Here is a 27,841-nt window from a genome sequence, read left to right on the forward strand (position 1 = left end):
GGGCAGAGGTTCTGCCTTGTTATCAAGCCTGTTAGGACAGTTAACACTGCATCTTTGGCAGGGCATTGAGTTACTCAGTTGTGTGGTCAGATGTTTGTCCCTTGCTGGCTTTTTTCCTTTGCAGTGGGCCAGATGTCTTTCAGAACCCCCAGGTCCTGTCTTAGGGCATCTTGGAGATGCAAGGCATTACGGCCAGGTTTCAGTCAGTGCAGTGCAGACAGCAGGACTCATGTGGGGCTGAAGAAATGTCTGCTCTTTGCGAAAGACTTTCCTCTGACCTGCAAGAAGGAGACTCGAATTCCTGGCCTGTTTAGGGCGGTTTGTTTCCCATGGTGTCTTTGCCAAGTACTTTCTAATTATGGAATGTGTGTTATTCTGCAATTCTTCTGTGAGGCAGAAATAAGGACTATTATAAAATACATACATATAAGCATTTATAAAGGAGCTCGACATCTTTTGGTTTTGGAGTAACGTAAATACGACCTACATTCCTTTTTGAATAACAAAGACCAAAGCCAGAATCTCTTACCTCCAGATTTATATTGTGTGGTGGAATCTGCACAGCACAGGAAAGGACTGTGGTTTGCTTGATGCCAGCTCTGTGGGGCCAGGCTTTTTCTCAGGAGAGCCACTGCTTGTGGGCAGCGCAGCGAGTCACGCACTGCTCCGTGAGCCTGCTGGAGCAGGGCTGGCAGGAAAGGTTTCCAGTCCCCTTGCTTTGAATGTGAAATTGTATGCAGGGAATCAGCTGCTTATCAGCAAGGAGCAGAGCAATCCCAGCGCTCTGATGCAGGGTTGGTATGACTCATTTCTAACTGGTGGGGCCTGGAAAACTTGATTCATACCTCTCTGCCTGTAGTTGCCTGTATTAGAGATACAGAGCTAGCTAGCCATCCTCAGCAGAATGTGCAGACGAGGGCAGGGCTCTGTGTTGCTGGAAAGGAAGAGCCTGAGCTTTTCACTTCAAAAGTCTGGGATCAGAATCTTACAAATAAAAATTATGTTGGTTATCTCTGCGTTCCAAATATGTATTTTTTCCTCCTAATTTAGTCTAACCCACGAGCAGGAGTGTTTTCCTCGCCCACAAGAGTTGGGCAGTAGTTTGGCTAGAGAAAAAGGCTGTTTTGAGTAAAGGTCTTCCCTATACACAAATATATAAACAAAAGGTTCTGCATTAAAAAAGAAAAGTGTAAAAATGTCCTTCTGAACACACCTATATGTTCTCCTTCCTGTGACATTTCCAGCTGTGAGACACCTTCTGAGAAGGATTGTTAGAAAGTAGTAGAGACAGTGGGAAAGGTGAGGTTGCAGATGCGAAAATAACTCCATGCTAATACCTAAAATGGTAACACGAATGTTACAGACCTCTGTGTAGCTTGCCTATAACCAGACTGATCCGAGGTATGATAATGGAGGGTTGCCATTACCCTCCTGAAGAATTAGAGCTGCTAGGCAACGTTTCTAATTAGACGTGGAAAACTCCATGCTCAAGGCTTGCTGTCATGCTTTGGTGATGGCTGACGTGGCTCCGTTTGGGAAACGTAGCTTAGATTACCTTTGATCTTACCTGTGCTCCTGCACTGAGCAGGGCGTTGGAATACTGCTTATTTCTTTCAGTGCTCTAAAGCTGACCAATGCTAAACCTGCCTTTGAAATGTGTCCTCAGGCTCTCAGAAGGTGTTCCACGAGCTTCACGGCAGTCCTTGGAAGCGTTGGCTCCTTCTTCCCCTGATGAATGCCAGCACAGGATCAATGCTGGGCCTTGGGTCAGAGCTAATTAGAGAGCAGGGCTGAGCACTGAACCGCTGACAACATCTGCTACATTTCTTGGGTTTTAAATAGCTTCCTACCGAGTAGTGGCCATGCATGGCCTTGAGTTACTTTACTTGCTTTACTTCAAAGCTTTTTAGCTTTTTGCTTTAGTTTAATCAAAGAATGACATCAAGCAGAGCTGGCTCCAAACAGTGCCAGCCACGAATTATCAGCCGTCAGACTTGGGGTGATTTTGCAGCTCTGTTTGTTCAATGGTTGGAGAACCTGCCATTTGGTGCTGCAGAATTTGGCTGATTTGGCCACATGAGACCACTTTAAATGGATTCCCACAGCTGAGCTGCTTGTAATGTTGGTTCTGGGCAGACAAGCAGAGCAGGGTTCATTCCGCACTGCTGGTGCTGCCTGGGGTCCTGCGCTCTGATCTCAGATTAGTGCACCTAAGGGCCAAGGAACCTGTTTAGAAAGAGGAAATCCGATTTATTCCTGATTTCTCCTTTTATCCTATGATCAATATAGAAGCCTTTCTCACTTAAAGAAGACAAAAGTGCCATCTCTGTGTTGAGGGAAGCACGTCATTGTCTGCCACCTCTGTTCACCTCTACATGGTAACAAACTGGTGATGCCAGCTGCCATGCAGTGGGAGGGTGGCTTCAGTGACACCTGGATTTCAGAAGTATTTGAGCTTTTGCTGCAGTCTCCTCTTTTCAGAAGATGATGCAAGAAAGATTCTATTCCCCTTGATCACATTCCTTTGAGAACTAGGGCTTGAGTTTGGATTAGGCTCTGTGTAGATGTGTGCATTTAGAGTCAGCGTCATCTGAATGTTCAGCTGGTGGGTTCGTAATGTCATATCAAGTTTGAGACCTCCGAACTGCACGTGCAACTTACATGTTATGTGTGTGGGCAGTGCTTTGTACACTGGATAAACCTGCATTGAATTTGCAGCCATCTGTCAAGCTCCCTGTTAACTGTAGAGTCACATGCTATGGAACATTTGATGAGAGGGGCCTGTTAAGAGTGTGGTATAAAGGAGAGATGGGTGATAATATGCTTTGTGCAGATTGTGACTGTCTGTGTTGTGAGACTTGCAGACAGAAACCCATCTTTTCCATTAGTCACTAAGAGTCAGATCGAATGGATGACCCTTTTTTTTGTTGCTGATGCTTGGAAATGGCAGAGCATGGGACAGAAGTTTGTGCACAGGAGTCTGTCTGCCCTCTAGGCAGCTGGATAGCTGAGACCACTGAGCAAAACAACAGAATTGCTGAGTAGTTTGGGTTGGGAAGGACCTGTGGGAATCCCTGGTGCAACTCTGCTTCAAAGCAGGGCTGATTTAGATCAGATTGCTCAGCTCTTGTCTGATTGAATCTTGGGTATTTCCAAGGATGGAGTTTCACAACTTTTGGGGGCCTCTATTCCTGTATTTGATGGCTCTTCTCCTTGGAATTTCCCTGCCCTCAGCTCGTGTCTGTTGCCTCTTGTCCTTTCACTTCCACCTAATGCATATGCAAAGGCAAATATACATTTTGATTACTGTCAGAATGCCCTCATCTCAGGGCACTGATGGTTTTCACAGCCTCTCTGTAGCAATGGCCAGTAATTTTTTATGTGAGACCAAACCCTGATGACCTGCAGGGCAGGGAAATGTGCCACTTGTGATTGCAGTGCAGGGTGACTAAGGGCAACAGGGGCTGCACTGTGCTCTGCAAGGAAGGATTCTACGTGGCAGTGCTGGTTATTTGGCAGTGAGAGCTTCCATAGAAAGTGGGTGTTCTGAGAGTGGGTGTCTGCAAATGCTTGGGAATAAATATTGCTGAGCAAATATACTGAGTCCTTGCAAGGACAGACAAGGCAAACTGTGTTACCCGTGGACTCTTTGTGGTCCTGTGATTTGGTGAGAGAATGATGACAAGCGGAATGATAATTGCACTATAATTGCCCAGGAGGTTCTGCTGTGGTTGGGGTGAGTCTGGAGTGGATATGGGGAGCCCTCTTGGTACAGCTGCTGCTGTTTCAGTGCAGAAAGGAATTGCCGCAGTGGAGCAAATGGCTTCCTGTCCTGTTTGCTGTGGTTTGGCTCGTTGGGCTGCACACCAGTTTTTCCATCGCCTGTGATTACTTTTCTTTCCATTTTTCCCCCGTTGGGCTGCAGGGACCCAGGTGCAGGCTGAAGGCAGAGGACAGCTGACTTCTTTTCCCTCCGACTGCCTCTCCCCGTGTGTGCTGCCTGTCCCCTCCTAGCGAGGGGAGGAGAATTCCCCTCCCTTCCCTTGTAAAACGCCCTCTCTGGGATGCTCCAGTAGGAGCTGGTGGGAGGGAAGCAGTTCTGACTGCACCGAAAATGTCATTAAAAAAAAAAAAAAAAAGGCAACTGACAGAAGAGAGAACTTGTCCTCAGATTCCTGCTTTATGCAGCGGTGTAAACCAAGGCTCTGAAAGCACTGTGAGAGCTGGAAGGAGTCAGAAATGAAGTACAGAGGCGCGGTAAGGTTTATTTTACTGCTTTGATATTTGTGCAGTTTTGAGATGTGTGCTTCTCCTTCTTGTCTAGCCTGAGAAGAAGGGAAATAAGTTTAGAAGGTTTCAGCAGGAGAGTGAAATGTTTGAGCCTGCTTTGTGAAATGCACAGTAGTGGGAAAGTTACTTGAAAGTGGTCGGAATGGAACAGAAGAGAAACGTTTCGAGGCAGCAGTGAAGGTGGGAGTTCAAAAAGTGGGAAGTGAGGGCTTAGCAGCATGCTGTGTTAGGGGAGAAGAAAGGGTGGAGCTTTTGCTTGGGTGGTGGGCACAAATTGTGTCCCATCCAGGGACTGTGCCCATGACTGTTGCCACAGGGAATGGCAGGAAATACCTGCTGAAGGACTCACTGTCCCTCTGGGATGTATTTACTTTAGCAAAACTTTGTGTTTTAGTAGCAGCCAGGAAGCCTGAGTTTGTGTGCAGCACAGCAGAGCTACCCAGAGCTTTGAAAAGTGTGGCAGAAGTTGGAGGAAATTAGGACTGTTACATGGAAAAGATGAATAAGAGAGGAGAGAAAAAGTAACACGCAGTAGTGTGACAGTGAGGGCAGACTGCAAGCTCCTGTTCTCTGTGCAGTAACATTGGAACAGGGGCTTTCCATGTGGTTAAAAGCTGTCAAATAGCTGCAAAGATTACTTTCATGCAGTGCGTAGTTGTGCCACAAAATTCACTGACCCTGGAAGATGCTGAGGTCAAGAATGTAACATTGTTAAAAAGCACGAAAAAGTGGTTGTGGGGTTCTGTCTGGATAAGAATGCCCAAAGCTTTAATTGGTAAAGCTTGCAAATTTCAGAGGAGAAGGACTGAAAACAAAACGTCTCTAGGTTTAAACAATTCTCCAACTGTTGAACTGGGGCCAGAGTATCCCATAATTGCTCAACCTGCAGATCCTTGCATCTTTTCCCAAAAAGTCCATCTGGTGCTGAGCGCTGCCTGAGGAACTCTCTCAGTGCTGAAGGGAAGCACAGAGCTTCTGGAGGACCTGCCTGCCTCTCCCAGCAGCACGGTGCATTTGTAGGTGGAGGATGTTGTGCTTTGGGATTGTGGTTATCTTTCACAAGGGACTGTAGGAGGCAGCCAACCTGTGTCCAGCAACAGACACAGAAAAAGGGTGATTTTTTTAAGGTGATAGCAGTGATGTTTAGGGTGGCGGCTTGATATTCTCCGAGAGAACATGTGGGTGTGGAAGTGCCCTTCACGTGCACTGGGAATGCACTGCAGTTCTTGCCCTGTTTGGAAAGTTTTACTGTCTTTGAAAGACATAATGGTCTGAAATGGTTGTGTGGGGCGTGTGGAATCCAGAGCAGAAGGTGGGAATCTCTAGTGTGGGGAAAGGCAGAGTGCACCAAGAATAACAGTGAGTCACGCTGTGTACAAATATGCAAGAGAGAAGAAAGAATGTGTGCATTTAGAGAGGACTACAGCACAGTTACCAAAGAGCAGGGAACGGGGCCACGAGGTCAGCACCCCATTGCTGCAGGCTGGGAAGAAGTCCAAGCCATGATGCTTATCTGTGGGCCAGTGTTTGAGTTTCTGTTGCCTTCTCACCTGCTCTGTCTGATGTAGAAGTGGTGGCAGAACTTCTCTGGAAGTGTTGTGGAAGGGCAGAGATTCCAGTGTTTGCTCTTTATGCCGTCTGTTTGCCTTCTGAAGCTTCTGCAGGACCTGAGCTCACGGGTAGCACTGCTATGTATACTGAAATCAGCAGTGTACCAACTAGCAACAGCTTATGTCACCCATTCAGGAGCAAAAATGTCAATTCAATTTATTCACATTTCCAGCCTTGGTCGTGTTTCTGGTTTGCCTCATTCATTTTTCTTACCACTATTTTATATTGAGCTTGTTGATGGAAATACAAGCATCCCTTCTTAGGGTAAGCGTTTTTTCTTTCCTTCAAATTAGTTCTTCAAACGTTTTCTTTTCAATAATAATTGCTTCTCTATTTCCAGTCTTTCTTCCACCATCCCAAAAGTGTATCATCTGGAAAATATGTTTAAATATTGAACAAACAACATTTCCTGCTTCTCGTGCAAATCTCCGTGGCTCCCTTTGGTCTACAGTTAATTGTTATTTGCATTTCTGATTTACATTTGTGCTCCTTAGATAGATTTCTACTGTTCTAAATATTGCAAGTGTCAAATACCATTGATTGATATATTAGGAGTGGTAATTAACTGCAGCAACATCCACACCCTGCATTATTGTTTTTCAGTGGAATGAATTTTACTTTCACAGCTCTATCTCCCTGTGACCTACATGCATTTAATAGATACTTCAAATATGCACACAGTATGATTGCACTGCTCACATTTCCCATTCTGCTTTGCATTTTAGGGTGGGAGATTACGTGTAGCTTAGGGAAGGGAGGCAGGACTTGTAGCTTCTAGGCAGCTTGCTGCTAGAGATGGAATAAATCTTGGTGAGAGCAAAACAAGCTTGCTTCCCCTATATTTCTGATTATGTCAAGTTTTAATGTACTGCAGCTTGTGTCTGCTTAAAACATGGAAGACTTCAAAATAAATACTTTACAGGAATTAGGCAAGGAAGTGGCTTTTGTCTCTCCTTAATACAGTTTCTTGCATAGTGGATGTCATCGTTAAATCCATTCAATATGCGTCTTAGGATCAGGAGGGAAGTATCACAGAGGGAGAGCCGAGTTCTTGCATGGGCAAAGTGCACCCGACTGCAGACATTCCTTTGTTGGAGATGTATTGCTCTAAAAGAAGCAAGAATTAAAAAAAAAAAAAAAAAGGAAAAAAAGATTCTGCTATAAATGGTCCTTGAGTGGCAGCTGCTGACACAGTCATTTTTTTGCAAGTTGAAGTTGTTCCCTTTATATCTGCTATCCCATGTTCTCAGTGTTTTTATCTGGTTTTGATCTCGTTCAGTCTGACCATCCTAAGTGTTTGACTAAGATCCCTTGACTCAGCTCCACTTGTTGTTTTCATAGTTGCTTTCTCAGTATGACAGGGAAGAAGAGCTTTCCCATTCTGCACCTCTGGAATTGAAGCCCTGGATAAAGTAGCTGATTTTATCCTGCTTTGCTGCTTAGCTCATGCCCTGTCCGAACCAGGCTGTACAGTACACCAGAAATCAGAGATTTTTATTTTCCTTCCTGCAGCTCTGGAACGACACTGAAGAGTGTTATGCTATCCAGGAGACAAATGCATTCAAACTGCCACCTCCCCACAAGAAGTTCATTATTGGTTTGGACTTCTTATTGTCTTCCAGAATCTAATCTGTGTCTTCCTTCCCACTTAAATTTGGTTCTTGCCTGTACTTCCGTTCCCGGCTTTGGAACTATTTCTGGAACCCACAGATCAATCATCTTTCACTTGATACTGAGATAAAGATGCCTCTTTCCATATGCACCAGCTTCCTGCAGCTCAGTGCAAGTCTTCCAGTCTGCTGAGTGGTTTCTAGCTAATCTGTAATAATGCATTGTCAGAGGAAAATACTGAAACACACATTTTAGATTTAAAGGAGAAATCTGATTTATGTTGTGTGATACTTCATTCCAAATCAGATGATTACAAAGCTCTGTGTAGGGCTGTTCACTATGAGAGCTGCAGGTGTTCTCTCACCAATCACTCAGGGATGCTCCAGGGGAGGGAGAGCTGCCTGAGCCACTGACAGCAGTTCTGAGTCTGGAATTGCTGTGTCAGTGCTGACCACTCAGATACACCTCTGGGAAAATGCAGGTAGGAAATTGTGCTATTAAAGACTCCTTCCAACACGTTGGGATACTGCACATAGACAGCTCACGGACAAAGCTGTGATGTGAGATATTTGCTCAGTTCATGTCAGCCCTGATCTCCTGTGCTGGTGGCAGAAAGTTGCCCTCCGTCTTCTTCCTTCCCAAAAGGAAATTTCCCAGATGTCACTCTGAGCACTCTAGTGCTTTGGAACTTGTGCTGAGATCAGAAAGCCTTGGGTTTTGTTTTCAAGGTGTATTGGATCTCCAAATGCTAAGCAGAGGAAATCCTTTACCACACTTTGGCAGGTAACGTAGCTTAAAAGTAAAATATTTGTTTACATCTTCACAATACCGAGTCAGAGCTGTACTAACTCAGTTTGGGAAACTCGGTGGTATAATCTCAAGTGCTTTTGTACTCCAAGGAGCTGCTTGTAAGGGTATTTTCTCGTCTTGTTGACTCTTGTATGAACACAAAGGAAGGCTGGAACCTCAGCCAACATAAACCTGGCTCTGCAGGCTGCATTGAGCAGCAGCAATTTACATCGGCTGAAAGCGGCTCCCAAAATGTAATCGCACGGAAGAAAAAGGCATGTGGAAGTTGCACCGCTTTGGTAATTGCACTGGCTTGGTCCCACCATTCAGGAGTGACAGCTTTTCCTTTCCTGGCAGAGAGCCACTGTTGTGCTGATGGCTCTGGATAAGAGATTAAAAGCAAAAAGTAGGTTAGAATAGTGTGGGAATGAGTCCCTTGGAGCCGTACCTCAGGGTGGGTTGAAGAAATGCAGTGACTGCCATCGGTTTGTACTCCTTGGAGCAGGAGTGGCCATTAGGAGCTGATTTTAGTAAAGGGTGAGTTTCAGACAGAAGACACGGGCACTCCGAAGCCCACAGGCACTGAGATCAGGTGGAGATGGTTCAGATTTTTGCAGTTCCCTGCTTGCAGCCCGTGCTGGGTGTGAGAGGCCAAGTGAGGCATTGCTATGGGATGTCCTACAAAGGTAGGGATCCTTAGCCTGATCCTTTTGATTCCTGTAGGCAGGTTAAAGGTGCACATGGTTGAGGTGACCTAATGATACGTTGCTGTTAAAAGGGACACCTGTGCCCATTTCCTTCCAGCCCTCAGTCTGACACTCACCTGATCCCATGGCAGAGTGATTCAGTTCGCTAAGCTGATACAAAACTACCTGATCATCTGCTTATTATTTTGCAGGGTAAGTTGCATTGCTTCAAGCTAAAGCAGACAGTTGCACAGAGGGCAGGTGGGACAGCCCCTTTTGTTTGCATTGGCACTGTGAGAACAGCTCATCCACCGCTGTGCTCTGGTAGCAGCTTCAAGCAGTGGTGATTTGCAGAAGAAAGGATCTTATCAGACCCTCACAGTCCATGTTCTCCTAATTATCAGAAATAATTTACTCCCTGCCACGGGGCTTTCAGAACTGTCCAACCTGATCATAGGCCAGAGGATGTTTTAAATGAACAGAATGGAGGTGTTTTGGCAGAGATAAATCTATATGTTAAAAACAGGTCTTGCTGCAGAGGTGCTGAAGGAGCCAGTCCTGTTGCTGCTCTAATAGTCAATTAGCTTCGCTGTAATATTCTTTTAACCCCTCGACAGGGTTTTCTAGCATTAATTTACAGCCACCAGATTTGATGTCTGCCTACTCATATGAAATAACTAACATGTTAGCTATTTAATGTATCCACTGCCCTACTGTCACATTCATCGTTTAGTAGGAACATATGGTCATCTTTGTGACTATTTTTTTCCCTGGATAGTATCATCTTTGCCCACTTTCTTCCTTCAGCATGACTGTTCTGTTTCCATTTTTAGAAATGATTTATTTTCCCCTCCTTCAACATTGCATCTGTTGAAGTTATTGGTAGTGAAATAGCTGGTGTGGACATTTCAGGTTGGTGGTAGACGTGGATGTAAGCAATAAAATGCTGAAATGGTGGCACAGAGGAGCATGTGTTGTTTAGCAGTGGTTTATGATTGGTATATTGCATTTGCATTGAAGTTAGGCTTGGGAAAATGCAGTGCTATCTGAAGTTTACCCTCTTTCCATGATCCCTACTTTAAACAGTTCACATTTAAATATAGCTAAAAAGTTGCATTTTCTTGTGGGTTTGTTTTATTTTTTCCTATAATGGACTGAAAAATGCGGGTATTTATTTTGTTCACACCAATAGAGATTGGACTTCAATGAGAGGAAAAAAGCATGGAGCAAACTGGAAGCTGCTTAGGCTTAAATGCCTGTCCCAAAGGAGGCGGCTGCGTGTTGTAAGTGGGATAGATTGCTTCTTCCTTAGGCTGCGTGCAGCTGGGATCAGTTTGTCCTGAGCTCAGGGGAGTGGCTGATGAAAGAGCTGCTGAAACTGCTAAGTGATGTTTTCTGTGAAAGTCTTCAGGATTATATAAACTTGGATTAACTGTGCGAGGGTGGAAGTTTCTCCTCAGCCATTTTTTTGAGGCAGCTGTTTTAAAACTGCATTCATAAGCTCAGCCACTTGGAAACTACTGATTTTTCTTTTGTTGCCACCTTTGTTCCCATCACCTTTTCCAAAAGCTGTTCCAGACTTGCATGGCTATGATATAAGCCTTCTAATTTCTAGGCAGAGTTTATTTGTATGTAGTTTATCCCTATTTTGCCTTGGGTTTGTTGTTTTTTGTTGTTTTTTTGTTACCAACATTGGCCTCTGTCTCACCACCTCTCCTCTTTACCTTGGCAAAAAGGATAGAACAAGTCAGCAAAGCACTTTGCTGAAGGCACAGAGGAATTGGCTTGGAAAGCCTGGACCTTTAAGGAGGGTTGCTATGCCAGTACCTGCAGAATTCTCCTAAGCTTGATCTTTGAGAGCTTATAAATCAGACCTTAAGACCAAATAAAAACAAAATAAAAAGGAAAATTGAAATTATGTTTCTCTGTTATGTTTGTCCCATTAGAGTGGATCTGGATTTGAGATTTCCTAGTGGTAATTTGTAGGAGCTTGTTTTTCTCTTCAAAAGCTGCTGGTTTCATGCAGTGACTTATGCCTGGGCACTGAGCTTTCAGGAAGGGAGCCAGTTAGAACTTGCAGAAGTTGGGAAAACTTCTTTTGTCAGTGCTAGGTGAGCCTAAGCAAATCCAAGCTGAGGGGGTTTGCACTCCTGGGGCCCAAATTTATGCTTCAGTGGGTCTTTCCTTTAGTACTACTTAACAAATCTTAAGCTCAACTTTCTGCTGACCAAAGTTGCTTTTATTTTATTTCCCTGCAAGCCATCAGTCCCTGTGCTCTGACCACTGTTACATCTTGAGAAAGAGCAGAAAGGAAATACCTGGCAGTGTGAATCAGCAAAAATCACACACATCATTGTGCAGGAGGAGGGCTGTGCTTTAGCAGCAGTCCAGCATTCCTGGGGTGTAAAACTGCTTTGGGAAAAGGTGACTGGACATTGCTGTTAGTGCATGAGCCTGTGTAGGAACAACTCTGGTGGCATTTCTGCCAGTGATGGGAATACCCCAGAATATAACAGGTACTCTGCAGTGCTCCAGTGCTGTAGGGAAATGGTTGAAGAGAAGGATGCCTGCTGTGGGAAGTTTGCAGAGTAAGAAGGATTTAAGATGATGATAGGAAATGCAGACAGATGCGAGGCAGATTGTTTAATACCTTGTATCTTGTCTCTGATTTGTGTTGTTTCTTGTCTTTGCCTTGTACCCTGCAATTGTATTGTATCTAATTGCCTGTAGTAGAAATTTTCCCTGCCAGTAATGACTGAATCACCTGGTGCACATTTCCTCCCTTGTTTTAATATGTGAGGTCGAATGAAGTAAGAGGCCAGCAGACCCATGTTTCCCAAAGATGGCTGTGTCTGAACCACATTAGACTGAAAATGTAACCTTTAAAAGAGTGTCAGGGAATAGAAGTTCCCTGATGTGTGGGATGGATGTTAGTGTCAGTCTCAATTCCTAACAGTGGGATGGGATGCAGAAGTGCCCTTTATTCTTAGTTCTGTATTTTCCCAGAATTTCCCATTGGGGATCTCACTCAGCTGCTCAGCTGATCAGCAGTGTGAAGCTGTTTGCTCATGAGATGAATCATTGTTAGTCATAAAAGATTCCTTACCTCAAAATGACTTCCTGTTAAGAAACGAGAGAGAAAAAGAAGAGGGAGCACAATTCAGTCTCCTAGTTTTATTCTCTGTATGAAATGCTTGTTTGATTTATTCATTTATTTAAAGTGATTGGAAATTTGGCAATAACCTCTCCCAGTGTTGGCTTCTCCCATCAAAACAATGGCTGCAAACTAACTGATAAAGCCTTACTATACATGAACTAACACTTTTCAACAGCGCTGGGGTTATTCTGAGCTCCTATTTATAGGCTGTCTGTGAGCTGCAGGACAAAACCACAGCTCTCCTAACCTGGCTCTGCTTTTGCCTGCAGGGAGCAGGGACTAACGGCGTCCGACTGACCATGGAGAGTGCCCTGACAGCCCGCGACCGCGTCGGGGTGCAGGACTTTGTCCTGCTTGAGAACTTCACCAGCGAAGCAGCATTCATTGAAAATCTCCGCAAGCGCTTCAAGGAGAATCTGATCTATGTGAGTAGCAGAGGAGCAGAAGCCCAGAGTGTCCATATGTGACCTGGGTTTGGGTTAATCAAGCACAGAAGGCGTAGCGTAGCTTTGTTCATTAGCTGGAGGAATTTGGAGATGATGGTATTGGCTTTAATAGATCATGGTTGCTTGTGTCAGAAATCTTGAAGAGTGTCATGTTAATGCATGCAAGGGACTCATTTACAGTTGCTCCAGTTGAGGCCTGCGGGTGTTTACAGGTCCTGCCAGCACTCAAAACCCAATGCACGCCACATTTCATGAGTTCACTCCATAGTGGGTTGTCATTAACCCCAGGCTTGAACCCAATCCCAAGCAGTATATGAAAAATAACTCAGTATTCTCACTTGTTAGAAGATCTAAAACCACTCGTAGGTACTGTTTGTCTGGCAAGGATGATGTGTCTAGCATAATCACAGAATCACAGAATGGCCATGGTTGGAAGGGACCTCAAGGATCATGAATCTCCAACCCCCCCACCACATGCAGGGCCACCAACCTCCACGTTTAATGCTTAACCAGGCTGCCCAGGGCCCCATCCAACCTGGCCTTGAACACCTCCAAGGATGGGGCATCCACAACCTTTGGGCAGCCTGTTCCAGTACCTCATCACTCTCTGGGTGAAGAATTTCCCCCTGATGTCCGACCTAAATCTCTCCTCCCTCAACTTTAAAACCATTTCCCCTCGTCCTACACATATCAACCCTTTCAGAGAGTTGATTCCCCTCCCCTCTGTAGGCTCCCTTCAGGTATTGATAGGCTGCCATGAGGTCACCCCGCAGCCTTCTTTTCTCCAGGCTGAACAAGCCCAGCTCCCTCAGCCTGTCCTCATAGGGGAGGTGCTGCAGTCCCCTGACCATCCTAGTGGCCCTCCTCTGGACCCTCTCCAATGCTTCTTCAGCACCCTCAGTCTCTTTGGAAGCCTTCAGCGGCATCCCCAGAGCTCTGCTGCAGGTAGCCCTTGTTAACCATGTGAGCCTTCAGAGCCTCTCTGTGGGTTCCCAAAGAACCCACTACTGCTCCTTATGTAACCTCTTTATTTTGTGTTTTCTTTTCCAGACATACATTGGCTCAGTTCTGGTGTCAGTTAACCCGTACAAGGAACTGGAAATCTACAGCAAACAGAACATGGAGCGATACCGCGGGGTCAGCTTCTACGAAGTTTCTCCCCACCTGTGAGTGGCCTGTGGGTAAACAGTGCAGCTTGTGTAATTCCCACGCAGGCATGTGCAATAGTGACATGTGAAAGCAAGCAAATAGGACTTCTTGTCCCAGATACAGCCCTAAAATCATAGGGATATGAAGGATCCTTTAAAGGGTGTGGCGTATGGCTCTTTCTATTCCTGTTTCCCTCTCCAAAGAGGATGAGTTGCCTTTGCAAGAGCAGTATTTGGAAAGGGAGGTGGTTCCTTCCTGGCTGGAGGAACAGAGCTGCTTACCCAGCCCTGGCAGGACAGGAGTTCATTGTTCCAGGGTTACTTGGGGTCTGCATGTCCGGGTTGTGAGTTTCCCCTGCTGCTATATCACTCATTTAGCATGAGGCTAATTAGGGGAAACAGTATGTATATGTATGTGGTGGTTTCTTTCCTACCTCTGATGTTACAGCCTGACCAATATTTATCTGGTATTTCCCCTGTTGCTAAGATACCATGTGCCTGTTGGAACAAGGAATGTATTTATTTACATGGTCTGGCCTGGTGAGCATTCCCAATTTCCCATATTTAGAAAAAAAAAAAAGAGGACTGAAAGTTATTTTTGAAAGCATTTGGATTTTTTTGTCAGACTGAAAGAGAAAGATGACTGTGAGTGGAGGACATTTGGCTCCAAAATGCTTTCTTTCAGTGCCAAGGGCCAAACTCTGAGCACTCTTTGGAGAGAGTTTTTTTGGGTTTTTTTTTTTTTTTTTTTTTTTTTTAAGATCATGGAAGAGTAAATGATATTATTTTTGAGCAAACTATTTGGATTGTTTCTTATTATTGGCACATCATCCAGAAGAGTAAGCAAACCAGAATGCGCTACAGGCGTGGAGAGGGAGAGACACATCGTTTCTTGGGAAAGTCTGAGCAGTTGAAGCTGTGTTTGCTACAGTAAAACTGTGATTTTTATAGTGCTTCAGACTTCTTTTGTGGATCTACATGGAAGGCAGTTAAACCTGAATAGCCAAGTTCTCCTCTTGAACTGGGTGTTAAGTGGTGTATGTTGTTTCTGTGCCCTGAGCCTTAACTCTGCCCTGAGCTTTTGCAAATTGCTGTTGCCATGTGGGCTTCCTTCCATCTGCCTTGCAGGCAGAGGCCTGGCCTAGACACAGCTCTTTGGCCTGTGATCTGGGCACTCTTCAGGGCTTTGTTGTCGTTGGATGATAATATTTTGGATAATTGTTGAGTCTGTAGCTATATTTTTGTCTGCAGTAAGCAGAGGGCTGAGTGTGATGGCAATGGGAGTGTGTGACATGGAGGGCCAGGCAGCTCTGCATTACACACAGTGGTGTAAATCACAGAGCACTACAATTTCTGATGCTGTCTTCTTCCTTGATGTAGCCTTGTGAGAAAGTGTAAAATCTGCAGCTTGGAAGTAACAGCCCTTGAGAGCTGTGATACCAAATAGCAGCGCTGCTCCAACTGGAAAAAGCAGTAAAAAACATCCTCAGCTGTTGCTATCATCCCATTAAAAGCCATTTCATCAATGGGTTATTAAGTCCCTTTTAAGTGTTCTGTGTAGTACTCTGAGCATCTCCTTTTGCACTACTGCAGGTGTCTTTTTCTTCTTTATCTTGGTCTAAACCAATTATAGAAAGCTGAAATACTACACTGTTTATATTAAATACTCTGCTGCCCTGGTGTCAAAATAGTTTGGCCTGAGCAGTGGGTTTTCTGGGAAGTGTGTTGCATGCAGTCGTTCAAAGGGGAAGATGCATCCCTATGGTCTTGGAGCACAGCAAACTTCCCAGAGTGCTGTGTCACATCCTGCCCTATTTATAGCCTGCTGTGGGGTTTGGAGATGGCAGCTACAAGTGGGACAGCGAGCATCTCAAAGTGAAAGGGATTCTGTAGGAGGAACGCATGGCTGTGAGCAGAAGACATGCAGTGAAGATAAGCAACCTAGAGACAGTTCTTACAAACTAAATGAGATTTATATTTATTCAACTGACTGACTTTTAAAATAGTTCAGGGACAGAACTTGAATGGGAAGACAAGGAGTTGATGGGTTTAATAGGGGTAAGCGTGCAGTTGTGTTGCTAGGTAGCTCAGTGGTGTTGCCTTAGCACCAAGTATTAATAGACTTGAGAAGGCCACGGATGTTATTTTGGTGTGATCATTTTTAATTAATTTCACAGCATGAGAGTTTAAAAAAATAAGGCAGAACCCAATGATTGGTAAATATATGAAGGCAGGGTATGTGCTTGATACTGCATGTAAGACAGCTGAGAATGTTATCATTGAGCAGTTCTTACACGTGTGCATTTTCAAGGGCCAATGCTCCCGTCCTCTCTCACCTTCTCTCCTTCCATCTGGTCCTTCTTTTCCTCTCTCCTTCCATCTTGCCACCACTGTTGGTCAAACCTTCTTTCTGCTCTCTGGTGTTGAGAAAGTATGAGTGACTCTTGGTAGAAGAACATGTCAGATCTACTCCAGGAGAGTAAGAGAGAGAAAGGAACAGGAAGAAGCAAGCATCCAGGGACAGCAGCAATAAACTGTGGTTGCATGCAGGCAGGAGGAAGCGTTGGGTATTTTGGTTAGTGTTTGGGCCTCGCTGGGTTCTTGTTGGTCTGTCCTGGCTTAATCCAACTGCTCCTACAATCCAAGAAGAGCTGTTGGAAGCTGAGTTGTGTGTGGGGTTTGGTGTGTGGGGGCTGGGTTGTCCGGATGGCATAGTGCAGTTGTGGGCTTCTAGTTTGTCATTGCTTAAAAGATAAGCTAGAATAAAGATCCACAGAAAACAAGAGTTATAGTGAATGTAAATCTTGTTTGTTCTGTGGGACAGATTTATGTTTATCTGCATCACTTAGTCTTCTTTTATGGAAACTTTTCTCACGTCAGTAAGTGTAATGGGCAGGGAGAGCAAATGGTTCAACTCTTTCCTCTTTTACAGCCTTCCATATTCACTGTCAAATGATTTTAACAGCTTGAAGACCTTTAGCAAAAGAAGTGTTTTTAAGGGAATTAATTTCGATAGATTTATGTTATGACCCTGCAAAAGGTGGGCCCAGGGATTGAGATGTGTATAGAGATGTCTGAAAGCATTCCCAGCAACCTCCTGTGCCATCAGCAGTGTGTAGAAGCAATATGCTCTTACTCAACCCAGGGACACCTGTTTCTTTTTGAAGTATCTCTGCTAGGGGCTCACAATGTGGGATGGTCTCTGCCCTTCCCTTGTAGAAGCAAACTCACACCTGCTTCTCATTGTTCCCTAGCTATGCTATTGCTGACAATTCCTATCGCTCTCTGCGCACGGAGAGGAAGGATCAGTGTATTCTGATATCTGGAGAGAGTGGGGCTGGCAAAACAGAGGCCACCAAGAAGATCCTGCAGTACTACGCCGTGACCTGTCCAGCCAGTCAGCAGGTTGAAACAGTGAAGGACCGCCTGCTGCAATCCAACCCTGTCCTGGAGGTATCTCTAGAGTCTGCAGCACTGGAACTTGACATTGAGTCAGGCCAGCAGGACTCACATTTTCCAGCTGAGGGGGTGGAGGCAGCTGGACCCTGCTTGGTGTGATTAAGCTGTCTCTGTGCAGTAGATAGCATATCCTGGGAACGCAGGTGGGCAGATCATCAGTACTGCACACAGGGGAATCCCAGCCTGCTTCCAGGCCAAAGAAATGGTCATCTGCTGCCAAGCTCTCTCGGCCCTTTCATGTCCACCAAGAACAGCTCAGGCGTGGCCAGGCTGCAGGAGAAAAGCATTCAAAGCAGGCAGAGTCCTGGTGTGCTGCCTAAGCTTGCAAAGCCAGAGATTGGCACATCTCTTATGGGCAGCATTGCCCGCTTATAAAAGCATTTGTGGGAGCGTTCTGTAGTGCTGTGGTGTCCTCTAGTGTCCAGCCCTGCTCTGTCCTTGTAGTTCCCTTCAGTATTTCCATTCTATTCCAATCCATGCTGTGAGCAGCACCATGAGATACTGGACGCAAGTAGCTGAGATGAGCAAGAAAGCTTTGAGAAGACTGTCAGACTTGATGTGTGTGGTCAGCAGTGAACTGGCCTTAAAACAAATTTGCTGGGGGGATGGAATTGTTTTCAGAGGTGTGCTCCATCTGCAATAATTGCAGAGGGTGTAATAATCAGCATTAGTATTTTGGACTGTAATCTGTTTTCATGTTGCTTTTGCTTTCAAGAAGGACAAACCTAAGCCTTAATGGCTGTAAATTGCAGTTGACAATTTCATGGAAGTATTTATACTTTATGTTATTTGATACTGATTTATTTGTCTCTAATCATTTCTCATTTCAGGCCTTTGGAAATGCGAAAACCCTCCGCAATGATAACTCCAGCCGATTTGGGAAATACATGGACGTGCAGTTTGATTACAGAGTAACTTAAAATCTGTTTTATACTTCAGAACTGGTTCCAGTCGCAGCAGGTCTCTGTTGCCTGTGCTTTATTGCACTGATGTGTGCATGCAGTGCACGTTTCCTTGCTGGCCACGTGAGCTGTGTCTGTAGTAGCAAAGTTTGGTTCTGGAGAGTTACGGAATGCACTTTGCTTTCTTTCCCTCCTCTGTATAGAATGAGAGGGTGAGATTGAATCCTCTTCTTTCTAGGGGATATATAAGCACTGTGCAAATACTGGATACTCCCAAACTAAATCCACTGTGAGCCTTCCTGTGTAACTCTGCATAATGTTTGCTTTAACCCTGACCCAAATTGCCCCACATGGGGAAGATGAACATGGTGCAAGAACTGAGTAGCTAGGTGTATGTTTTATTAAACTTGTCAGTGTGTAATCCCTCCACACTCACAGTTTTACTGGTTTTTGTGTGTGTGTGTTGAGTGCATTCCAAGAGAGAAGAATATACAGGTTAGGATATTGTTCAGTATATACTGTAGCCATGGTCTATGTGATTTTATATTATTTTCACTTGATAGCTGTTTTTACATACACCTGAAAACTCAAATCGATGTGTATTTGCCAAGGTAGAGATTGTGATGTCAAGTTACAAATAATGTTCTGCCTTTTTTGTATCAACTGTTTTATATTCTGTTCTGCCAAAGAAGCAGAATATTCTCCTTTAGGTTAATAAAATATTTCAATGTGTCTGGTTTGATTTAGGGGGCTCCTGTTGGGGGCCACATCTTGAACTACCTCCTGGAAAAGTCTCGAGTTGTGCACCAAAATCACGGGGAGAGGAACTTCCACATTTTCTACCAGCTGCTAGAAGGAGGGGAAGAGGACTTGTTGCGAAGGCTGGGCCTTGAGAAGAGCCCACAGCAGTATCACTATTTAGTGAAAGTGCGTGTTCATTAATCGTCCTTATCATACTGTTACACTGTAGGACAAATGCATTCACAGTTGACTTTCTGTCTTCCTTGGGTCACTTCAGAAATAACGCTGAAATAGCTGCTATGGAAAGAAACACGTGGCAGAAGTACACTTAGCATGAGTCATGCATCCATGGCAATGATGTACTTATCATGTCAAACTGTACGTTTTTAGGGTCACTGTGCAAGAGTCAGTTCCATAAATGATAAAAACGATTGGAAGATCGTACGAAGAGCCTTGTCCATCATAAGCTTCAATGACAGCGAGGTGGAGGTAGGACCCATTTATTAGCTCAGCTAATATCCCCTCTCCTGAGACTTTTTCTGCTCAATTCCTGACCAGAGGCGGCCTTTGGAGTGAATGTATTTCCTGCAAAAACCCTGAAACAAAACACAGAATGTGTTTGTGCAGTGTGATAGCTGCTGCAAACATCTCACTGCCTTTTCTGGCATCATTCTGCGTTTGCTTATAAGCCATCGTCCTGATGTCTGCCTGTTGCTTCTGTCCTAGGATTTGCTGAGCATTGTAGCTAGTGTTCTGCATCTGGGCAATGTGCAGTTTGCTGCTGATGAGCAAGGAAATGCTCAGGTCACTACAGAGAACCAGATTAAATACCTGGCACGGGTGAGCATCATCAGTAAGACGTATGTTACGTGAAAGGTGTTTGAGATTTCCTTGCTTAGAACTTGGTACCATTGTATCATTTAAAAATATATGGAAGTTGTCAAAAATGCACTTTCTTTTGGCCTAAGTACAATGCAGATGTTGACATCCAGTCATTTTTTAACTGGCAATTGTAAAAAGTCTGGCAGTGTGAATAAGGAATGTAGAGTTGCTTCTGTGTATTGTGGTTTTGGGGTCTAACCTTTCTGATCTCTTAAAACTAGCACTGATGAACTGCTTCCTAAATGCATTTAACATTTTGCTGCTTTGCAGCTTCTGGCAGTTGAGGGCTCTGTTCTGCGAGATGCATTGATCCACAAGAAGATCATAGCAAAAGGGGAAGAGGTAAGAACACAAACGGGGGTCTGGGTTGCACGTGGAGTTAAATCAAGCCGATGCAATTTGGGATGCACATACAGTTTCATCAAGCCAATGCAATACCAGCTCTTTATTAACCCTGAGACAGGGAAGCTTCATTTCTCAGTGTTGGATGACTTCTTTCTCCTGTGTGCAGTTAATCAGCCCTCTGAACCTGGAGCAGGCAGCCTATGCAAGGGACGCGCTGGCGAAAGCAATCTATGGACGCACTTTCTCCTGGCTGGTGAACAAAGTTAACAAATCTCTTGCTTACAAGGTAAATAAATCTTTTGTTTGTTGATGAACAATCCTGCCTGGAAGGCAGTTCCAAATCTTTAAGCTTCAGCAAGTTGTTCTGTGCTGTACAGTGATTTCCAAATTAATTTGTTTCCCACAAAGAAGGGGGTAAGGAGCAAATGCTACAGCTAAATGGGGGAGATGTGGTGGTGGATTGTAGCCATGACTGTGACCACACACGAACACTTTGTGCCCTATTGCAGGAAGGAGAGTTTCCAGGCTGGAGAAGCACGACAGTTCTAGGATTGCTTGACATTTACGGGTTTGAGGTTTTCCAACACAACAGGTTTGTTTCCTTTGGTGTCTTTGAATTCTGAGTAAGCTCTGCATGACTTCCATAGTGTTTTCTCTCCATTGTGTAACCAGACATCATTCTGTCTCTGGCTTTTTTATTAAGTGAGAAAGAGATAACATCTCAGCTTTAGGAAATCAAGTGAATGGCAGGCTTGTAACACAACATCCAGATTGTACTGAGCACTCCCAGCAGTGCTCCTGGTGTTTCAGAGACGTGTCCCTTTTTGGGGCATGTTCCTGTGGTCGTTTGCACCATGCCTTTGTCCAGCTCTGTGGTGCAGCTGTGGCTGTTCTGGTATCTTTCTGTGGTGGTTGAATGGGAAAGCAGCTGTAGAACAGTATACAGAATTATACCAGAGTCTGGAAACTAAGTGGCAGGTAGCAATGAACTAAGACTGAATTTGTAGTTTCTGTGTTCCTTAGTGTTCCACTGTTTATGTCAGTTTTTCTCTCCTTCTTGGAACCAATCCATGATTCACTAGGTAATAAATCCAACACATGTATAGACTCACTGAATGATTCCCTAAATCTCTTGTATTTTTCTTGATCACACATAGATGCATTAATTCTACTATGCTCAAATTAAAGCTTTTGTTGTTGTGACACAGTATTAATGAATATTTTTCTGATTTTTCTTTGCAGCTTTGAGCAGTTTTGTATTAATTATTGTAATGAAAAATTGCAGCAACTCTTCATAGAGCTTACATTAAAGTCAGAACAAGAGGAATATGAGTCAGAAGGCATCGCGGTAAGAGCCGGATCACCACTTCCACTGCCTTCTCTGTAGCGCCTCCTGCAGGCCAGAGGACAGATAATTAGAGCAGGAGCTGTTATTAATGGTCTGCAAAGTAAAATGTTTAAAAACCTTTCTCTTGCTTTCTTTTGGAAGTGCCCTGGGGACGGTGTGCAGTGCAGCCAGGGCGAGTCGTGCCGTCCCCGTCTTTTGTATCTTAAAAGATGTGTTTCAAAGGGAATGTTAAGAAAATACATGTGATGAGTGAAAAAGCTTTAGTTTTCAAATGACAGAAACTTAATTTGAATAAGGTGCTGTCTAACATGTTCTGAAACTTTCTTTCCCATCAAGAGTTTTTGTCACCAAAGTGTGATTTCTTGTCTTTGCAGTGGGAACCGGTTCAGTATTTCAATAACAAAATCATTTGTGATTTGGTGGAAGAGAAATTCAAAGGCATCATTTCTATTTTGGTGAGTTGACACGACCTTTTAAGGGGAAGAACACAGGAAAAAAAGGCCTAAAATTAGATGAGGATTGTTTGGGCAGGTGGGGAGAGCAGCGATGCACCCAACAGTGACGCCATTGAAAGTCACATTGCATCACCTCCATCTGCTCTCAGGAAAGAAGCCTCCAATCCAGGCAGTCTGGAGGGAGGAACTTGTTCTCCTTCTCAACTCAGCAACTCTTCATTCGTTTTACTAAGTGAAATGGAGGCATGAGGTGCCTATTAAAAGGCCAAGGTTCGAGCTGGGAATGTGTTCTGGTGTGGCAGAAGTAGAGCTGGGCCGCATGCTTACAACCCCAGAGAAAAGCCAAGAGCAGAATGCGTTTGTGTTTGTTTTCAGGATGAAGAATGTCTGAGACCTGGAGATGCCACAGATATGACGTTCTTGGAGAAACTGGAGGAAACTGTGAAGAACCACCCTCATTTTCTCACGTGAGTCCATAACTGAGGCAGCTTTATTGGTGGGTTCCACATGTGTGACAGAGCAGATCTAAAATGATTCCGCAGTAACTTTATACCTCATTGTGCCTATGGCATCCCAGATAGACTGGATCCCACAAAAAATGAGAACGTCTTCATTTGCAAAGAGGTTAGACTGTGAGTTATGGTAATACAAGATAAGCAGATGTAACAGAGCTGGAAAAGACGTGTCAGACTGGCAGGAAAGAGCACATCCAAATTGTGCACTGAATCTTATTTCTTCTGTTTTTGCGTGTTGCCCAAGCCTGAAGGAGGTGTGTGAAGGTCCTCCCTGAGTAGATTTTTATGACATTTGTATGACTTGCTGGTTGGTAATTCACTTTTTTAACTTTTGGTCTTGAAGAACAGGAAGTGTGATTCCCTGTCCCCCCCGTGTTCATTTTGTCCCGCTCCAGGATCATTTTGTCCCGCTCCAGGATCATTTTGTCCCGCTCCAGGATCATTTTGTCCCACTCCAGGATCATTTTGTCCCGCTCCAGGATCATTTTGTCCCGCTCCAGGATCATTTTGTCCCACTCCAGGATCATTTTGTCCCGCTCCAGGATCATTTTGTCCCGCTCCAGGATCATATGCCATAGTGGTTCTCGAGATGAATCCCCACAATCACTGCTCTTTGTCCCTCATGAAGCTGTTTTTTTCCTCACCAGGCACAAGCTTGCTGACCAGAAAACTCGCAAGTCGCTGGGGAGGGAGGAGTTCCGGCTTTTGCACTATGCTGGAGAGGTCACCTACAGTGTTGCAGGTGTGTGCCGCATCTCAGCTCTCTCTCAATCTTTTTCCCTCCTCCATTCCCTTCTCTTTGAATTAAAACAGCTTCACTACATAGCAAAGACAATCTGGGTGTAGAGTACTCCCATCTACCATTCGATTAACCAGATTAATTTCCCATCTCAAACTCCTGCATTGTTGTTATGAAATTCCTGTGGAACAGCAGTGGCAGCCTGAGCCGTTTCTTTTTCTTCCAGGTTTTCTAGATAAAAACAATGACCTTCTCTTTCGGAACCTGAAGGAGGTGAGTATGGATAAGGGCTGCTTCCAATACTCAGCAGAACAAGGAGTCTGCTTCAAAATGGGATGGAATCTGAGGCAAAAGGTTTTTTTAATCCCTATCTGGAGAACTGCATTAAGAAAAGATAGATTAAGGTTGCCAAAGTTTGCTTTGTTAAAAACAACAACCCAAATCCCTTTTATCACGCATTTCTGTAATAGCAGTCTGAAGTTTATTCTCTGAAAATTAGTCTCTGAATGCTGTATCTCTCTGCAGACCATGTGCAACTCTGAGAATCCAATCATAAATCAGTGTTTTGACAGGACAGAGCTGACAGACAAGAAAAGACCCGAAACGGTAAGAACACAAGAGCTGCTGGAGATGTGGCTGCTTCCACTTCTTTAAAGACATGTCCTGTCTAACGTGGTACCTCTTACCTTTAGAGCTGGAGGCTGTCACATCTGTTCTGATAAGTCACAGGTACAAACTGTACATCATTGCTTCATACCTGGTGTTCTTTCTTTTCTCTTAGGCAGCAACTCAGTTTAAAAACAGCCTCTCTAAACTCATGGAAATCCTGATGTCCAAAGAACCCTCCTACATCCGTTGCATTAAACCTAACGATGCTAAGCAGGCTGGTATGTCCCTGGCTAGCTCCTCCTCTGTGTGCTTCTCTTCAACAGCTGCATGGGGCACAGAAAAGAGCCCAACTGAATAAATCTTGTGAGATTCCTCATTTTGGGCCTGTGGTAGGAAGGTGGTGGTAGTGCTGGTCAGGAGTCAGAAGAGAGGCACTGGGATTGGGCAAAGCAGTGGAGTAGGGTTAAAACCAAGCATTATAAACCTACATTATTTCCTTCTAATGATCCTTATCCTCTCGTTTCCTTCTCCTGTCTGCATACAGTATCCTAAAGGACAACTTATGATTGGAACTAGACATCAATGTATACTAAGAGAAGGACAAGAATCACAAAATAACTTCTGTTAGGGTGGGGTAGAGGTTAAAGATGAGGGTCTAAGAGAGAACTGTTCTGAACATTCCCTTCTTCACACAAAGGGACAGATGTGCATTAATGCAGCTTCTCCATTTTCATGCTCTGCAGATCGATTTGATGAGGTTCTAATCCGACACCAAGTGAAATACCTGGGGCTGATGGAGAACCTCAGAGTGCGCAGAGCTGGCTTTGCGTATCGAAGGAAATACGAAGTTTTCCTGCAGAGGTAGGATTACCTTGCACTTAGCTCTCCTTCTTCCTCCCTCTCCCTGATGTTGGCCCCACAGGTATTGAAAGGGGAAAGTGTTCTGAACAGCAAAGAGCAGCCCTTATGCCTGAGTTGTTTCCTTGAGGGAGCCAAGTGGAAATGAACTGAAGGAAGCCCCTGTTTGTTCCTCTGGCTGAGCTGGACATCTCGCCCTAAGATTTCTTCTGCTGTCAATTTGCAGATATAAATCACTTTGTCCAGAAACGTGGCCTACGTGGGATGGACGGCCCCACGACGGGGTGGCTGTGCTGGTGAAACATCTCGGCTACAAACAGGAAGAATACAAAATGGGACGGTCAGTTCTCACTATTATTTTTTTAAAATGTGAGGCTATGAATCATTGGCCATCAATGTCACTGCTCTTAAATAAGGCACTTCTGTTAATGGGTGGGGAAAAGATTAGAGATCCCAAAGGGGATGCTAAGGGCAGGAAGCAAACTTCTCTGGCTTGTTAAACATGCTGCATTTCTATTTCTAGAACAAAGATTTTTATCCGCTTTCCCAAGACTTTGTTTGCAACGGAAGATGCTCTGGAAGTGAGGAAGCAGAGCCTGGGTGAGTCACACACGGCAGCAGCTTCGTGGGTTGTTTGTTTTGTGATTTAAAAAAGAAAAAAAAAAAGTTTTCAAATTGCTGTTTCTCTTGCAATTTCAGCAACAAAAATGCAGGCCACGTGGAGAGGTTTCTACCGTCGGAAGAAATTCCTGCACATGAAACACTCAGGTATGAGGGAGAAAGGAAACTGCAGTGCTGTGTCACTGCGTGGTTTGAAGTGGCCGTTGTTGTGAGTGAGAAGTCAGAGGTGAGTTGGTTTGGATGAACCAGAAGGAAGATCCCCAAAGCCTTGCTGGAAGCTTCCTGCTGGAAGCAGAAGCAGTGCAGTGTGTGCAGTTCTGGGTCCTTCCACATTATTCCTTGAGACTCTGAGTAAGAGAACATAACTTGCTCACACAACAGCCTCTGTGCAGCAGTTCCTGTCTACCAGTGCTTGTTATTGCCATTTATCCACCTTACTGTACTGTTTAAAATTTGAATTGTATTCTTTCCCACGTGCCACTGCGAAGTCTGGTGGTGTTTTGCTTTGAGAGTGCATTCTTGAGCACTCTGTTGATAGTTCTGTGTCAATGTTGCAGTGAAGCAGCTCACTTAGTGCCATGTTTCTTGTCTTACTGTAGCAATAGCCATCCAGTCCTGGTGGCGGGGAACCCTGGGCCGCCGAAAAGCTGCCAAGAGGAAGTGGGCAGTGCAGACTATCAGAAGGTAAAGAGAAACCTAAGGCCCTTAGAGTGCTTATTTCCTAATGAGAGGGTGGTAAGAATGAAGTTTCTGGTCACTGCGGTGTCAGGGATGTTTGTTAGTGAGTTGCAGCTACTCCATAAAGCTCAGAAGTATGGAATTAGGGGCCCCCACAGGAGGTTCTTTTGTGACAGGTATTTTGGGTATTTGATCTGTTGTAAACTCTGTGCACCCTGGCTGTAGCTGAGAGCTCACCGGGGCCCCGGAGATGGTTGGATTGGAAGAGACCTCCAAGTACCTCTCATACCAACTCCTCCTGTTTCCATCTTTCCCTTCCTCAGGTTCATTAAGGGCTTTATTTACCGGAACCACCCTCGCTGCCCAGAGAATGAGTATTTCCTTGATTACATCCGCTTCTCCTTCCTGATGAACCTCAAACGTAACCTGCCAAAGAACGTCCTGGACAAATCGTGGCCAACCCCTCCTCCATCGCTCTGTGAGGTAAGTCCAGCTGCACAACCCACGGCATAATGAAGGCCTAAGGGAGACCTCGCTCAGGTTTTACATTAGATCAGCATCTCTGCTGGTAGAACTCAAACACCATCACGTATGTGTCACTAGCATACCTACAGGTATTGCAGATACAGTACTGAACTGCATGTGGCAGAGAAACAGAATACTGCAGAAAGTCCCAGTTAGCTTGTCCAAGGGCCCCTGTTTGGACTGAATGGAGAGTGGGAAGCAAGGAAGGACATAACCATGTAAAGTATGCGTGTTAGCTGGAGAATGGTGCACAACAAACTGTCTCAGAGGGAAAACAGACTTCCTGTTACTTAATTCTAAAAGTATATTTATTCAGACATAGATTTTCTGCAGTTGTTTCCCTTGTCTTCACTGTTTGAATTGGTTTGTCAGCATTTTGGTGTATTTTGTGAAATCTCCTTCAGGCATCCCAGCTCCTGCGCCAGTTATGCATGCAGAACATGGTCTGGACTTACTGCAAGAGAATCAGCCCAGAGTGGAAGCAACAGGTATGTGACAGTTTGCATTCCTTCCCAGAATAAGTCGATGCTATGGAGGTATAATTTCTATTTCCGAATGCTCTGTGATGTACAGTGCAGAACCAGGGTCTTTCTGCTGGCACCATTGAAAGTAGGATGAGAATTTTGCAGACTCAAAATGAGTCACTGGCCAAACAGAAGTTATGGGAACAGTTTTCTGTACCATTGTGTTTCAGCCTTGGTCTAGATTTAAAAATAAAAATAATACTGAAATGTATTCGTCTTGGTGGAGCAATCATTTTTCATACTGAAAAAGCTCAGTGAAAGGTGATAATAGGGACTGTTCACATTAAGCAGCATAGGTGTTACTGTTCTGAAATGGCAGTAATTAGTCCCTTAAGGCTTTTTTTTAATTGGATAGCATATCATACAGCTCATGGAGGCCTGTGAAGTATTAAAAGTGTGTAACAAAACACTGAGTCAGGGGCTGAGCCTGTGATTAAGGACACAGGATTAATAAAAGCCTTTACACAGGTGGAAATGCAGCAGAATTTACTCCTTCCCAAGCAACCAAGACTTACAGACATTCCTTATCCACATTTTTACCTGTAAATCAACTCCTGTACTTCATACCCTGTAACAGCATCCATAATGTTAAATTTACCCTATATAAAGCCAAGGCATTTCCTGTTTCCTCGTTCCCTGGTTTTGTTCTTATTCTGAATGGGCAGAAGTCAGACCTCACGGTGCTGGTCATGCTGACATCCTGGCACTCCAAAGGACCAAAGGTTTGTGGTGAATCACCTTCTAAACAGGAACTCCCAGGGCAATACAGCAGCTCACAATTTCACTATTTGTTAAAGGATAAGGGAGAGAATTGAGGAGACGAGGGAGTAGGAACAGACGTTTTACACTGCGCTAATAAGGACGTAACTTCTTCTGTCTCTTTGAAGACAAACATTTTATTT

The 27,841-nt window shown here is 44.5% G+C and overlaps 1 protein-coding gene across 4 annotated transcripts in view; it reads left to right on the top strand.

Moving 5' to 3' along the window:
- MYO1C (myosin IC) overlaps positions 1-27,841 on the top strand; it is a 53,732-nt gene that overhangs the window by 20,678 nt on the left and 5,213 nt on the right. For 3 of the 4 annotated variants that reach the window (XM_052689159.1, XM_052689161.1, XM_052689163.1), the window contains exons 2-25: positions 12,414-12,569; positions 13,641-13,756; positions 16,993-17,191; positions 18,028-18,108; positions 18,847-19,026; positions 19,231-19,329; positions 19,567-19,680; positions 19,993-20,064; positions 20,234-20,353; positions 20,577-20,659; positions 21,310-21,415; positions 21,790-21,870; positions 22,246-22,337; positions 23,033-23,127; positions 23,351-23,397; positions 23,650-23,730; positions 23,906-24,011; positions 24,477-24,594; positions 24,818-24,931; positions 25,115-25,191; positions 25,291-25,359; positions 25,812-25,896; positions 26,214-26,373; positions 26,820-26,903. In XM_052689159.1, the coding sequence (XP_052545119.1) occupies positions 12,414-12,569; positions 13,641-13,756; positions 16,993-17,191; positions 18,028-18,108; positions 18,847-19,026; positions 19,231-19,329; positions 19,567-19,680; positions 19,993-20,064; positions 20,234-20,353; positions 20,577-20,659; positions 21,310-21,415; positions 21,790-21,870; positions 22,246-22,337; positions 23,033-23,127; positions 23,351-23,397; positions 23,650-23,730; positions 23,906-24,011; positions 24,477-24,594; positions 24,818-24,931; positions 25,115-25,191; positions 25,291-25,359; positions 25,812-25,896; positions 26,214-26,373; positions 26,820-26,903 (2,535 nt within the window). Of the gene's footprint in view, positions 1-4,072; positions 4,258-12,413; positions 12,570-13,640; positions 13,757-16,992; positions 17,192-18,027; positions 18,109-18,846; positions 19,027-19,230; positions 19,330-19,566; positions 19,681-19,992; positions 20,065-20,233; positions 20,354-20,576; positions 20,660-21,309; positions 21,416-21,789; positions 21,871-22,245; positions 22,338-23,032; positions 23,128-23,350; positions 23,398-23,649; positions 23,731-23,905; positions 24,012-24,476; positions 24,595-24,817; positions 24,932-25,114; positions 25,192-25,290; positions 25,360-25,811; positions 25,897-26,213; positions 26,374-26,819; positions 26,904-27,841 lie in introns of those variants that run through there. The other variant, XM_052689160.1, reaches the window with a different exon arrangement.

Source organism: Tympanuchus pallidicinctus, unplaced genomic scaffold (assembly GCF_026119805.1).
Source record: "Tympanuchus pallidicinctus isolate F22 unplaced genomic scaffold, pur_lepc_1.0 scaffold24, whole genome shotgun sequence".
NCBI classification, from domain to species: Eukaryota; Metazoa; Chordata; class Aves; order Galliformes; family Phasianidae; genus Tympanuchus; species Tympanuchus pallidicinctus.